This window comes from Neopelma chrysocephalum, unplaced genomic scaffold (genome assembly GCF_003984885.1).
Source record: "Neopelma chrysocephalum unplaced genomic scaffold, ASM398488v2 Primary Assembly neopelma1_96714, whole genome shotgun sequence".
NCBI classification, from domain to species: domain Eukaryota; kingdom Metazoa; phylum Chordata; class Aves; order Passeriformes; family Pipridae; genus Neopelma; species Neopelma chrysocephalum.
In genome coordinates this window covers 216,985-232,678 of record NW_020925358.1, presented here as the reverse complement: position 1 = coordinate 232,678, position 15,694 = coordinate 216,985, and the positions used below count along the sequence as shown (strand labels likewise).

Here is a 15,694-nt window from a genome sequence, read left to right as displayed (position 1 = left end):
CACTTCTCATCTTATTTAATGCATGCTTAACACTATCTTCCCTCTTCATTCCCTCATATTTTTCATTATTTCCCATGAAGTAAAATTCCCACCTCCTCAATTCTTCATATATCAGGGATATTTCTCTCGTTTTTGTAAAACTGGTAAAAATCACTAACTTCTTCCTTCTCATAGGTAACTTCCCTTTGTCTATTCTTTAGTTTTAAAGCTTAAAACACTTTCCAATCAGTAAGGCATATCTCACAATTAAAACTGAGACACTGCCCTAAAAACTGATTAATAAACTCAGCCAGCTTATCATCTCTGGCACCATGGTGACCTTCCCCCCCCAAACAGAAGAAAGCAACAATAAATGAAAGGAAGGCGAGGCAAGCCACGGCATAACAACATTGCTACTATAAGAGTTTTCCTGTCAAACTATCCATTCCTCTCCTGCCCATCTCTTCCCCAATGACCTGAGGCATCATGGGCCCACCGAGCCAGAAATAATTCACCCTTATGTTGCCAGTCCAGATCCACCTGAGACACTTTAATCTTGGCAGCTCGATCCACCTGTCCATTGTTGCCATGTTTGTCAGTAGCCCCATTCTTGGATACGTGTGCATCTACATGACATACTTTTACAGCCAACTTCTCTACCTGGGCAGTGATGTGTTGCCACAATTCAGCAATATTGATGGTGGCACCACTTTGTGGTTTTGGACTCCAGTTCGTACTGAAGTTCCAGCATGTCCAGCACAGCAGCACTTAGTGGTGGTGTGACTTTGTTCAGGCCATGATAATCTACTGTCAGTCTCCACTCTCCATTGGACTTGCGCACTGCTCATATAGGACTATTAAAGTGAGTCTTGCTGACCACTCCCTGGCTCTCCAGTTCACAAATCATCTCATGGATGGGGGTCACAGAGTCCTAGTTGGTGCGGTATTGTTGATGGCACACTGTGGTGGTAGCAATCGGTACCTGTTGTTCTTTGACCCTCAGCAGAGGTTTCTTTTGAGAGGCCAGGCAAGGTATTCAACAGTCTAATTTCCTCTGTCTCCACAGCAGCTATCTCAAAAGCCCAACAATGGCCTTTTGGGTCCTTGAAATACCCTCTCCTGAGGTAATCTATGCCAAGGATACACAGGGCCTCTGGGCCGATCACAAAGGGGTGTTTTTGCCATTCATTCCCAGTCAGGCTCGCTTCAGCTTCCAGTACAGTCAGTTGTTGGGATCCTCCTGTCACCCCAGAAATAGAGATGGATTCTGCCCCTACATATCTTGATGGCATCAGGGTACATTGTGCGCCAGTGTCAACTAAAGCCTTATACTCTTGTAGGTCTGATGTGCCAGGCCATTGGATCCACACAGTCCAACAGATCCGACTGTCTCTTTCCTCCACCTGTCTGGAGGCAGGGCCCCTCTAGTTCTGGTCATAGTACTTGTTGCTCACTTCTCGTAAATATGAATTGGAACTCCCTTCAAGAGGATCAAAAGGAACATCAGCCCTCCTGTTCTGTCTGAGGACTTGCCCACTGGAAACTGGAGTGGCATTTATCCTTGAAGAATTTCCTGTTGTGGTTCTTCCTTTCAACTCACATGCCCATGCTGCTAGGGCAGAGGTGGGTTTTCTATCCCACTTCCTCATGTCCTCTCTGTGGTCATGCAGGTAAAAAAAGTGGTTAGCTTGTGGTGTGTACCCTCTCTCTCAAGCAGAGGAGCACTTGCTCCCAACAGCAGAGACTCTGGTCCATACTGACGGGGCATGGGACATTTCCTCTCTAGCTTGCTCGAGCCTTTTGAATCTGTCTGCAGTCTTGGACAGTCTTTCCACAGCCGAGGCCCAGATCAATAGGGAGGAAAAAAAGATGATCTTCATATTGCCAGAATCAGGTTCCTGAAGCACTGTTTGTTCTTCTTTCATTGACACCAATGCCAATGAGTTGGCATACAATGATGGCATACTCCGTACAAACTTCCACCACATGGATTGTGTACACTGGACTTCATCTGGATCTACAGGGGACTGCTCATTATTTGAATCCCTATAGATTACCTCCAGTGCAGCTAATTCTCTCACATACTGGATACCTTTCTCCATGGCGTTCCACCTGCCTGGATGCACTGCTAGGTCATCCTTGAGAGAATACTTTTCCCTCACACTTGACAGGAGCTGCCTCCAGAGGCTGAGAGTTTCTGTCCTCTTCCCAATCCCCTTGCCAATGCCCACATCCTGGGACAGGGATCCCAGTTGCTTGGCTTCACTACCATCTAGTTTCATATTGTGGGCCACGATATCCCAGCATCAGAGCAGCCAGATGCTGGTTATTAAAATTATTAGAAATGCCTCTGCCCGAATTAAGGTGCAAATGAGACCAGATGCCAAAGTCAATAATATGGATTTTATTTACCAGTAAATGTGAGGTAGAGAAAGGTAGAGATAGAAAGAAATAGGAAAAGGAGGGGGGGAAGAAAGAGAGTGACAAAGAGATTAAAATAGAAAATGTATCACCACTCTATGGAACTCGGTGGCATCCTGTGGGGTCCTGTTCGGCTGGTCTTCTTGGTGGCGAGGGTCTCACAAAACATAGAGTCCAATGGATTAATATACATTCAGGAGATGCCCAGGAACCTCCCTGGGGGGGAAGGGGGGAGTAAGCTTTGCAGTCTCTAGTGACAGGTTCCAGATTTGTTGCATAACTTGGATCACGTGCAGTCCTCTGGTGGTGGAAGGCCTCAGGAATTCGGGGGAGGAGAGAGGGGGAGCACTTTGGGGGTCTTTGATGGTTTATGACCCCTTCTCAGCTGCCTCTCACGTGAATGTCCCGCATGTACGTGGTCTTCCTAGAGCAGGGGGGTTTACTCCTTTGGTTTGGTGTGGAGAGATTTCACCATCATACACCCAAAACTCCTCCACCACCGATGACCCTTGTTTACTTCTCCTCACACCTGAGATAATTTGACAATAGTCTTATCTCAAGTTCCCCATCCCAGTCCAAATTCCAGTCAGGAGGCATCTTCATCTTCGGGAGGTGGGGGTGCTTCAGTGGTCCCAGAGAGGTAGCTGGTTCTTTGCAGTTTGACAAAAAGTCTATGATTTTGACAATGTTTAAGACATTCAGTCTATCACACCAGATCACCAGGGGGCTCACCCAGATGACAGTTGAAATCTTTTTGCATATCTCGAAGTTCACCTGGGGATCGGGTGATTATCTCTGGCCCTGCCTCTTCCTCCTGTTGTGAGGGCCCTGCTTCCTGTTCATCTCTCATTATGCAAACTGATTTGGTCTTGGATTTCTTCTTCTATATAGGGGTGAGCGCTACTGGTGAGTTGTTCCTCTGGTTCAGCTGCAGTTTGAGTGGTCAAGATGCCTGTTGGTCTGCTTTCCTCCTCCTCCCCCTGAGGGTGCTGTCTAGTGATGAGCAGTGTCCAATAAATAGTAGCCAGGGCCCAGCACGTTGCATAACTTCGTGCCTCTCTGGAACTAACACAGCATTTTTCTCCCACATATTTTATCACTTTAACAGGGTCCTGTAGTTGTTCAGGGGTGAACTTCCAAACCATTGGAGCAGAGAATTTCGCCAAAAACTGGCCCATGTCCTCCCACATTCCATGCCACTATCCTCCCTCAGAGCCGATCTCTGAAAGGCCTTTCTAGAAATCTCTTTGGCAACTCTAAACATGGTGTGGACTGCACTGAGGAGACCTGGCAGACTTAGCAATAAGAACATACTTTCCTTAACATCCAAAGGGAATTCAAAATTCTCAAAAGCTGTTGTAACAGGCCCGAAGGAGGAAAAGGGGGTGAAAAGCTGGGGAAAAACATCTTCCCCTGTTCCCCCCACAGGCTGGGTACTATTATTAATGGACTCCCAAAGGTCACGCCTGAGGTAAGGGTAGGAGAACACCACTGAATACACATCCCAAATGACCCTCACTGCCCTTTGATGTTATCATGTCATAAGCTGATATCACACAGTACAGCAACAAAGCAATCCTGATTCCCCTCCCTGCTCTGAAAAAGAACATCGGGAGGAGCACATATGGGAACATATACAGGGTTAGGTACCACACCCAGATAACAGACCAAGCAACATTGTGACCAGTGGCTTTGTACCTAATACAGCAAATGCTTAGATCAAATTTGTTTCCAACCTGCTCTGGGCAGATCTGTTGTTATCTCAACCCTTCATGCCACACATTGGGTGCCAAATAAGGCTGTTGTGGTTTAGGAATGGTACTCCCCAATTCAGTGCTCCCAATGAGACTCTCCAAACCACTCTGCTGCTCGCTTGTGACCGCTCTGCTCTTCACCCTGCGGTGGGAGAAGAGAACTGGAGGCACAAAAGGCAAAGATCACAGGTTGAGATAAGAACAATTTACTGAAAACAGCAATGAGATAAGAAAACAAACAGTAGCAGCAACAATACTAATAACAGAAGTGTACAAAAGAGACAGTTATTCACACACAAAATGCTCACTGCAGAGCCCTACCAGACCACAGTCATGCTACCCCAACCAGCAGAGACCCCTTCTCCCTGGAAGAGACTCCCTTCTCCCACCCCCAGCAATGACGTGAGGTGGTATAGAATAATCTGTGTCCCACCCATGCCCTCTCCTGGCTACTGCAAAAATTAATCCAGTCCTGGCCAGAACCAAGACATAAGTGCAGTCAACCTTACCAATATCAGGCTCCACCTATGAGTACAAGCACCTGGATTTCAAAATTGTTCAGTTATTTACAAGTTATAAGATCAGGAGTACTGATGATTAACCTGATAACAGTTCTATAAATTACATTAACTTCTGCTTGTATTTGAAAACATATACATACCTACGTCAAAGTATAGTATCTCAGTGCAGAGAGCATACATTTTTCTGCCATATGGACTATCCACAACTACATCATTTAGTAGTTAATTTCATGAAGAGTAGTTCAAACAATTCATACACTGAGCAGCAGTTAAGACTATTTGAGATAAAGACAGAGATGCATGCTGCAGCTGAGAGGAAAAAAGGTAATTTAAGTTACAAAAAACAAGTAATGTATCATCTACATGCACATCAGCCATCACCACTCTGTGTTTTTTTAACCTCAACACTGCTCCTCCCGATATACATTGTATGAAACTGTACATGCAAATTGTATGTCTAGCTAACTTTTCTTTATTATTTGTTTTTATCTGCTCCTTCCTTATGGCAACAGTAATAGCTGGGATCACAAAAAGCCCAATACCAGCCTAGTTAAAAATAAAAACCATTAGGAAAAATCTCCCTAACTATTGTACCAATTAGTCTTTATAGCATGAAATTGTATGAACTTAAGATACATATAGTTTACGTTGTATACCGCATAGTCATGGTTAAGTAAGCATGACTAAAGGACACCAGCTCATTGCAAGGAGAAGGATGACAGCCCGAAGAATAAAGGGTAAAATGCCATATGTTGAGGATGATCTCATCATTACTCAACAGAAAACAACTGTAAAACTGTGTGTGAAAATGCAAAATGTAAGCAGTTCCCTCCCCATATAGGTTCCATGTAATTACTTTGAAGTTCATTAGCAGTTTTCTCCTTTTTCTTTAGAGCTAACAAAAGAGCTCTTCTGTTCTTGTTGAGGTTTCCCCTTTTACACTGCTGTAAGAGAGCTCTTCTGTACATATAGTAGAGACATCTCCTGACAGCAAATCATAAGAGGAAACAAGATTTCAAATACAAGTAAACACTTCACTTGCATAAACCTACAATGAGGCATTACTGACCAACTTTGCAGACAAAATAAATTGTCATGGAAAGAGAGGGCAGACAGTCCTTCCATTTTCCTTCATTGAGAACTAACTGTAATAATTTTCTCATGGAAATTAAAGTAACCCTGTCAGCAACTGTGAAATCAGAGTTAAGCATTTCCACAACTTTTACGTAACAGGAAACAGATTACAGAAACTGTTTTACTAAACTACTTAAAAGATTTTGGAAAATTTTAAGAATAAGTTTGTGTTGCATATAAAAGATGATTCTGAATTTAAAACTTATATTTGGTAAAATAGTCTGGAATTTCTGGGCAATCTGTAGCAGTATTTATTCTCCATGTTTCTAATTTAATTATATAAGTGAAAGCTCAGTGTACCTTAGACCAAAACCATCCAAGATTAACATCTATTCATGTAAAAAGCTAATACTCTCTAGTATAGCAACCTCATTTTACCCAAGGTAAACAAGTGTTTCTCAACTATTAAGGTGATTCTAAAATTCACGAGTTGTTAGATGCATACTACTTCTTGAGCTGGTGTGAGAAGGTGGACAGCTGCAAATACTGATTGCACAGAAAAACAGAGTAGATAAAACAATAAAAGGAACATGCAGTTCTCCAACACATTGTGATTTTCATAGAATCCCAGAAAGGTTTAGGTTGGAAGGGACCTTGAAGACCATCTAGTTCCAACTCCCTGCCACATGCAGGGACACCTTCCACTAGACCAGGTTGCTCAGAGCCCCATCCAGCCTGGCCTTGAACACTTCCAGGGATGGGGCATCCACAGCTTCTCTGGGCAATCTGTTCCAATGCCTCACCACTCTCACAGTAAAGAATTTCTTCCTAACATCTAATCTAACCCTGCCTTGTGTCAGTGTGAAGATATTATTCCCCTTTGTCCTGTCACTCCAGACCCTTGTGAAGAGTCCCTCTCCAGCTCTCTTGGAGCCCCTTTAGGCACTAGAAGATGCTACTCTTCTCCAGGCTGAACAACCCCAACTCTCTCAGTCTGTCTCCATAGTAGAGGTGCTCCAGCCCTCTGATCAGCTTCATGGCCCTTGGTCTTTGGTCAGACTGCAAAAGTTTAATGAGAGAAGTTCAGGCAGTTTGGTGTTTCCCCCCCAAGTTCAGCAAGTAAAGAAAAATTTGACAATAAGTGAATTACCATCATTTCAACCTATGCTTTTATAATGTGCATTAGCACTGGTTAAGCATTCGCAATCATCCTTCACCCCTATTCAACCCTTTAATCAGCATGTTACACTGAAGAAAGCAGACTGATAAATAATTTATAATCAAGTATAGTTTTTAAGTCATAACCTGCTTAATCCTCTTTTTAAAATAGCCTACCAAGCCCACAACTTATTCTCCAGGAAACAGGCAGACAAATATTCCAACTGCAATGTTTGGAAGTGGCAATAATCATAAAAAGTTTAGGTTCCTAATTTACTTCAAAGTGTCATAAAATGAAAACTGGATGATCTCCAAATTAACTTTCCAAACCCTAGTTCAACCTTATAGCTGCTTACAGCAAGCATGATATATCAATAAAATGTGACCAAAAAAGCCATCCCCTCTTGTTAAATGAACACTAAATAGGAAATGTCTAGAAAAGAATTAATGTGAGAAATAGTTACTTGCTTCAGTTTCTGGGGTGAGAATTGAAAAATTTGTATCCTTTAACCCTTGTTTTGGTCAGCTCCAGAGAAGCTGTCCTACAGCTAGATTTACACTTAAAAATACTACCCAAACTATTCTGTCAGATATGAAAAAACCACACACAGTCCTGGCCAACAGATCATGCATGCAAGAATACTAATACAGATAAATGATAATGGTATAAAAGTCCTTTTGGTAGAAAAAGTGTCTGTATCAAGAAAATTTTAGAGCTGTTCCAGAGTTGCACCAATATGCACAACTCCCTCATAAAGGTGAAATAAAGTATTTGCTGCAACTAGGTACAACTTTTTAACAACTACAAGATTTGATTTATGCTGCTTAAAAGATACCCTATTTATTAATTATTTACAAATTTTAGTGCAACAATAGAAACTGGGTGTACATTGCTGTAATTCTAAAATGAAAGTTTCAAATATTAACCAAAACCAATCTTCTCTTTACCCACAAACTTAGAAAGACATATACCAGTCATTATTGTTTGTTCATTTGTATTGTCGACTTCTTTTCATTTACCTAACTCCAGGTAAATTTAAACTCATTTTAGATGCTCTGATAAACATCACTGTCATTTTGTTTAAAACTGTTGCTGCTTGCTGCAGTTTCAAATAAGTAGCACATTTCATACTTTCCACCTAGGCAATTACTTAATGGACTCTGTATACATGAAAATATTCCTCTGATTAATGTTATGGTGTTATATTTTTGAAAGCTAGCTAACAGTAATTTTCAATTACCAAGTGTCTGAAAGAGCTACATAAAATTGAGAGCATCAAAATTTAAAAAAAATAGTCACCTGATGTTTACACTGGCAACATTTCTTCAGTTCTGAAAGTTTTGAGGAGTTTAAACACAAAAGCAACCTGGCAATTTCAGTTTTCTTCTTCCAGCTTCAATAAATTAAATAAATATCATCTCCAGAGAAGCTCTATGCATATGAAGGAAAACAGACATTTTATCTATATCTAGATAATTAAAAATATTTTTTGAACAAAAAGATGAAAAGTTGCCAACTCCTGCTAAATACACACAAAGGGAAGAGACTGAGCAAATATTGCGCAATAGCTCTCTTGAAACAGCATCCAACTGTATGCCAAGCAGAAGAGTAGCACTGTATAAACATGTGAATGGAACTCCAGGTGGAAACATGACAAGTTTCATTATCATTCATATCACATAAGTGCATATGAGAATGTGTCTTATGCTTGTTAGAGTGAGCTTGTTCACAAAGCTAAAGTAATTAACCCTGGACACAGCCACGTGTTACAAAAGAACTTGAAAAGAAAGGAATCTTCCTCACAACCATTTCTCAAAAATCTACAGGTAACACCAGCAATTAAAAAGACAAAATAAAAACAATTCATCAAAACCAATTTAAACACATATTTTTATATCCCAGAACTTCAAGACTTACCATGCACAGCATTACACAGAGACCAGTATCAGCTATATATAGAACTTCCAACAGTTGAACCAAATTAATCTACAACAATTATACTGACTGGCTTAGAAGTGGTTTAAAAGACTCACAATTAACAAGAGTATGCCTGCACCAGTCAGCTTTAAAAAAAAAAAAAATCAAACATGTCAAAGCTTATGCAACACTTCCCAAATAGTGCTAAGAAAACAGTAAGTCAAAGATAATGAATACTTTTTATTGTACTGTACCAGTATGAGTGTACTCAAAGTGACAAAACCTAGCTATGTATAATGGAAATAACTTACAAGAACCCTTACTTTAATATTTCAGACAAACTACAGTCACAACGAAAACAAGTTCCATTTCATGCAAGGATCAATAATCCAAATCCAGATTTTAAGTTTTTCCTCCATGTATAACTATCCAAGTAAAAATATAAATATTTGCACAGAAATTACTGACAAATTCTGTTTCTAAAATAGACTAGAAAGTCTGTAGTTTCTCTAGCTAGCTGCTGTTCAGGCTGTATCTTCTGTCATGCAGATAGAACTGAGTTGTCGGTACAGAAGTATAAAGCTCCGAGACGCAGTTTTGCTTCGACATGATATAACTGTAAATTGTTACAGTTAGTGCCGTTTCCACAAGCAACTGCATTGTATGGGAGGCTTAAGGAAGAGAGATCAGACTGCAGTAGAAGCTCTATCTACGCATCACAGTGGCTGCAAGTGTAAGACCCCCTACCGAATGGTGTCCCGCTCATATCTGCACATCCCTTGGGCCAGCAAACCCTCTCCGACATCGTTTCTCCCTAATGGGCCCCCGAGCACTGCGCGGGGCAGGGCGCTTCCCGCACGGCCCAGCCTGGCCGAGGAGGGGCTAGGCGCGGCAGGCGCAGGAGGCCACCGAAGGAGTCACAGAGTGCCGCGGAGTGAACAGCGGCCACCGTCCCTCCGCCGCACTCCCCGCTGCAAGGCCCAAACCCAGTCCCCAAGGTGACGCAAGAGTCGAGGTTGCTCCTGCGGAAAGTACGCCGGCTGCGCTGCGCTGCACTGCGCCCTGCCCGTCCCACTCGTGACATGGAGGAACCGGCCTGCGACACTTCCTTACCCAGAAGCTCTCCGCGAAGTATGCCATCGTCACGCCGCCTCCACGGCCCTCAGCGAGCCTAGCCTCGGCCGCCGAGACGCAACGGAACAAACAGGCACCGCCACGGCGCACCACCCCTTCCCGTTACGATGGAACCGCCTCCTTCCACACAGCTTCGCCACCCCCAACCCCGCGCATGTACCCAGCTGCCGTCGGGCGCTGCGGCTCTTGCGCAGGCGCGTCGCATTCCCCCCTCTCCCCCCGGGTGGAGGAGCGGCGCGCGCATACCCAGAGAGTACCTGCCCCACCTCAGCTTAGAAGTGCTATCTCAGAAGTGAAGAAACCTTGAACTCTATAGAAATATGAATATACTTGCAGAAGGCAGACACAGAAATTTTGAGCAAAAATCCCTCTAAAATATTCTAAGGAAGGCTAGATGCATATGAAATATTTGACACCCAGGAGAATAGATTCATGCTGTTTGAAGTGGCTTCATAACCAAGCATCTTTCCATCGACATATGATCTTTCAAGGCATCTGATGACTACTAGCCACTTTATTAACAAAGTGTAGCTTACCCTCTCCAGTACCTCCTCTTACAGGATTTTACAGTTTCAGTGACAGGCTCCTAAAAACTATACACTTCATCTAAAGTCAAAGCGTCTGAAGAAACTATTGATTTCAAACCTTTATCATAGAATCAACCAACCAGGTTGGAAAAGACCTCTGAGATCATCAAGTCCAACCCTTGATCCAACACTGCCGTGGTTACTAGACCATGGCACTAAGTGCCACATTCACTCTCATCTTAAAAACCTCTAGGGATGGTGAATCCACCGCTTCCCTGGGCAGCCCATTCCAATGTCTGATTACTCTCTCCATAAAAAATTCTTCCTAATATCCAACCTAAACTTCCCCTGGCAGAGCTTAAGATCGTGCCCTCTTGTCCTACTGCTGGTTGCCTGGGAGAAGAGACCAATGCCCACTTGACTACAACCTCCTTTCAGGTAGTTTCTTTCTAGCAACATTCTCCCAAAGTTTCAGTATATGCAAAGTTTGCTTAGTTGCCAATGCCAAGACAGAGAAAATTTCTGGACTCCTTTCATAGTTAAAACTTCTTTAAAAGTCTCAAGACTGTTAGATCTGGATCTCTCTCTTTTGATAATAGGAATAGGCATGTGTGCTTTAATTTTAAACAATAACAACATGTTATAGGACAACATTCAAGAAAAACTATTTATGTACCTGTTTACTTGACATAAGTAAGAAGCCTGCATTATAATTATCTTAGCCTAATGGAAGATATGACTATACTACTTTTTGCAGCGTGTTGCTATCTGTAAGGATATATACCAGGGCAATGAGACAAAAGCTCCATGATCAGAGCTGAATCTTTGGAATTTTTTTCCATAGAAAATATAAAAATAACTTTCACATGGATGGATACTATGCTATGAAGGAAGAAGAGTCAGGTTCACTTCTACATTTAAGAGGAAGTTCTGATCTTCCACATTTTCAAAAGTATATAGTAATCCTTTATCTAATGCTACACCAAGATGTGAAGCAACTGCTCCAGTGCTGCAACAATCTACCATCACGCAAGTATCAAACCCATTCTCAGGTTTTCAACAACAGCTTTACACAAAAATCAGAGTGAAATGCAAAATCTTAGACTTGAACTTTAGGGCATTCTGCAGTATATATAACTACTTTGATAAAGGATGAAGATCAGGATCAGTAGTTATGTTCTTGTCACAATGGAATTGCCCACAAAAAATTAATTTCTGAGTTGGAAGGGACTCACAAGGACCATCAAGTCCAACTCCTGGCCCTGCACAGGATCATCCCCAAGAGTCACACCATGTGCCTGAAAGCACTGTCCAAACACTTCTTGAACTCTGTCAGGCTTGGTGCTGTGACCACTGCCCTGGGGAGCCTGTTCCAGTGCCCAACCACCTTCTGGGTGAAGAACCTTTCTCTTATATCCAACCTAAACCTCCCCTGACACATCTTCAGGCCATTCCCTTGAGTTCTGTCACTGGTCACCACAGAGAAGAGATCGGTGCCTGCCCCTCCGTTTACCCTCATGAGGAAGCTATAGACTGAAATGAGGTCTCCTCTCAGTCTCCTCTTCTCCAGGCTGAACAGACCAAGTGACCTCAGCTGCTCCTCATACAACTTCCCTTCAAGGCCTTTCACCATCTTTTTTGCCCTCCTTTGGACTCTCTCTAATAGCTTAATATCTTTCTTATATTGTGGAGCCCAAAACTGCACACAATATTCAAGGTGAAGCTGCACCAGTGCAGAGTAGAACGGGACAATCCCCTCCCTCGACCAGCTGGTGATGGTTTGCCTGATGCACCCCAGGATAAGGTTGGCCCTTTTGGCTGCCAGGGCACACTGTTGACCCCCCAGGTCCCTTTCTGCAGCACTGCTTTCCAGCATCTCATTCCCCAGTACATCCAGGGTTGCCCCATCCCAGGTGCAGAATCTGGCACTTTCCCTTGTTAAACTTCATACAACTGGTGATTAACCAGCCCTCTATTTTAATAATGAGCTCTACCAGCAACAAAGGGCTGCTCTTAAACTTTACCACCCTATATTCTGTATGCAGATCTTGAAGTAGCACATAGAGAAAAATCCTTACTAAGGACAGTCCTATTATGCACACTATTCCTTTGGAGACTGGGGTGGTTAAGAAAGTCCTAGATTACTGATTGCCTTGCTTAAAGTGCTGCTGGATATAAAAAGAGGAATATAATACATATATATAAAATATATAAAGAGGGAAAGCAACTTTTTACACAGGCAGATAGTGATAGGACAAGGGAGAATGGTTTTAAACTAAAAGAGATTTAGATTAGATGTTATGAAGAAATTCTTTACTCAGAGGGTGGTGAGGCACTGGAACAGGTTGCCCAGAGAAGCTGTGAATGCCCCATCCCTGGAAGTGTTCAAGGTCAGGCTGGATGGGGCTTGGAGCAACCTAGTCTAGTAAAAGGTGTCCCTGCCCACGTCAGGGGGATTGGAACTAGATGATCTTTAAGGTCCCTTCCAACATAAGCCATTCTATGATTCTATAACATTCTTTTCATTTATTTAAGATGCTAGTACTTACTCTATTCATCTTGTTTGTATGTAGAAGTAGTAATTAATCTCAGACTCAAATTTAGAAGTCATAGTTTAAGATCACGCTCTGAGTCAAGAGTCAAATATTTTGTTCAAGTCTCCCCTTGACAGCAGCATGCTCTATCACAAGTACCCTGCAACAGAACAGGAGTGGTGAGGGCTACTTGAATGAAGACAAAACCAAAACTACACCCCACCTTCCCAGTCACTGGTGTATTCATGTCTTATAGCCAACAGGAACTGATCTCTTTTTTAATCAACTTGGTCTCTACACACCTACACTGCTGTCAACAGCTATTCCATGGCTGCCTCCTCTTTCTGAAGACAGAAATTTAAGTCCTTAGTTAAGCAGGCTTTCAGCCAAGTATGCAGCAATTAATTTCTACTATACATTTTATTATGAATTTACTTAGTAGTTATATCATGATAATGTATTTTATTGAATTTGTTACAATACAGAAGCTCCCTGTGCTAGACATATGTAATTGTCTAGATTGTTTATATGTTATTGACCAACTGTAAATATTGGAAGTGAACATAAAACTGTCAAATCGACATGGGTAGATTTGGTACAGAGAGCTACTACAGTTAGTTTCATACTTTCATTTTAGAGACTCCTGTATCAGGAAGTTATATAAGTTAAAGAACAGACCTTTAAACAGTTTGCATTATCACCCCATAAAAGCTAGATAAAATTAGACTAAGACCATTGCAAGATTTGGTTCAAGGTCTTGAATCATTTTCATTTATTTTTAGTTTACTCCAATTTTTATTCAGATTATTGATAAACACAAAAAATGAGACTGACACCACAAGGCTCCAGCTAGAAGTGAGAACAAGATGACACCATACATCTACCAAACAAGTGAACAGCAGAGGAGGATGGCACCATAAATCACCAAACAAGGAGATAATGCAGGAACAAACTATTGATAAGACGAAACAAGGATTTGGCTTGGACTTCTGTGCTAACCTTAGTCAGATAACCAGCATAGCGAAATTCACACCCATAGGCAGTAGAAGCCCCTTACTCACCTAATCTCCTTCCCCATAAAGTATGCATGGTAAAATAAATGGGTACCGTGTCAGATTTAGCTAGCTAGCATCAGCTGTTTCAAACAAAAATAACAGTCAATGTAACATTTCTCAGTAGTAGAGCAGTATCACCCCACAAACATTAATTTCAGTTCAGGTAAACTTCCTATGTCTACATTTATCGGCCCCCAAGCAGCATAAAACATTTAAACTGATTTGACTTTAACTTATCCAAAGATCATTTTCATTCACAAAAAAATGAAAATCTTCTTTATTCAAGAGACTCCAGAAATTACATGTGTGAACCAGAAAAGTATCCTACAAAACACAAACTGAACATGACATTTTAATTTTTCATTAAAAATTGGAATGCAACATCTATCTTTTAACAACTTTATTTAGTCAAGCAGTGATTAGAATCCACATCTATTATGTCGCATCATACAAATGTAGATACAAAATTACTACAGTACAATATATATTCTCTGCATGATCCAAAATATTTGGTGGCCCCAAAAACTCTAAAATTCAGCATCTTATCAAAAATTAAAACAATATTCAATTTAAAATGAAGTTCTGTTAGCAAATAGGCAGACTTCAAGAAATATCACTCAATTTAGTACAGTTTGAGAGGTTGCAGGAGGATATGTTTGAAGGGTACATTCCAACATCGTGTCAGATACAGAAACATCAGTTTTAATCTTTCAAGCAAAACTCATACAACCTAAGTTGTCAGCAGAAAGATCAGTCATCTTTAATTTTAAATAATTTTCTATACTGCATCCAATTAAAAATTTTAGAAGTGTTTAGTATTAGTAAATCAGACATATATAGCTATCTATCTCTTCCCATGGAAAAGGAAAGCATTACACTGGAGGTTTCAACAGCCAAAGAAACCTGCTTATACCCTCTTTTTTTTCTAATCACTGCACTGTCCCCACAAAAATCACCCAGGCCTTCTCAGTTTTGTTGTTCACGCAAAGTAAGGAATTAATTACCTAAGGTGAAAGTAGCACAATAGAACCAGCTTATAGAAAAGTGACATTATACTATAAGCACTGAATTCTTTGAGATGTGGACTTGACTTACTTAAAAAGTATACTGTAACACCAGACAGGGATCCACCTTTTATAGAGATATTTTAACTTCCCTCACAAATACATTCAAGTAGGTATCCTTATTATTTTAGGAGAATATACTCTACAAGGCAAGCAACAAGAGTATTCACCTCAGAGTTTTCCATTTAAACTAATTACCTAAAACTGGCTTGCTCCAACCATCATGTGCAAAGAGCAAGCATCAGCAGTAGACAAAAAAAAAGTAGACTGATGGATGTGAGTCATTCTGGTGAACGCATAGGTGAGTGAAATACACAGCTACTGATCAAGCTTTATTTACTCAAGATGAGGTACTGGAAATACGTAATATATAACAAATATGTATACAAACTACATCAGCATCTACCTGAAGTAACTTCAGAATATTTTGCAATTTACAGCAGTTATTTCAGTGTAGAGCTTAACCTTTATATAAAAAAGTTACTCTTTAGACCCTATATAGAAGCTTTATGCATTTATGCTCATGAAAGAGAGAGCATTGAAGCAATTACTGTT

The 15,694-nt window shown here is 41.3% G+C and overlaps 1 protein-coding gene across 1 annotated transcript in view; it reads right to left on the bottom strand.

Moving 5' to 3' along the window:
- The window catches only part of LOC113981706 (F-BAR domain only protein 2-like), a 240,011-nt gene extending 237,750 nt beyond the window's left edge, over window positions 1-2,261 (bottom strand). Inside the window, exon 1 of the mRNA XM_027709262.1 lies at window positions 1,737-2,261. Coding sequence (XP_027565063.1) covers window positions 1,737-2,261 — 525 coding nt within the window. The remainder of the gene's footprint in view (window positions 1-1,736) is intronic.
- Between the last annotated feature and the right edge of the window lie 13,433 nt (window positions 2,262-15,694).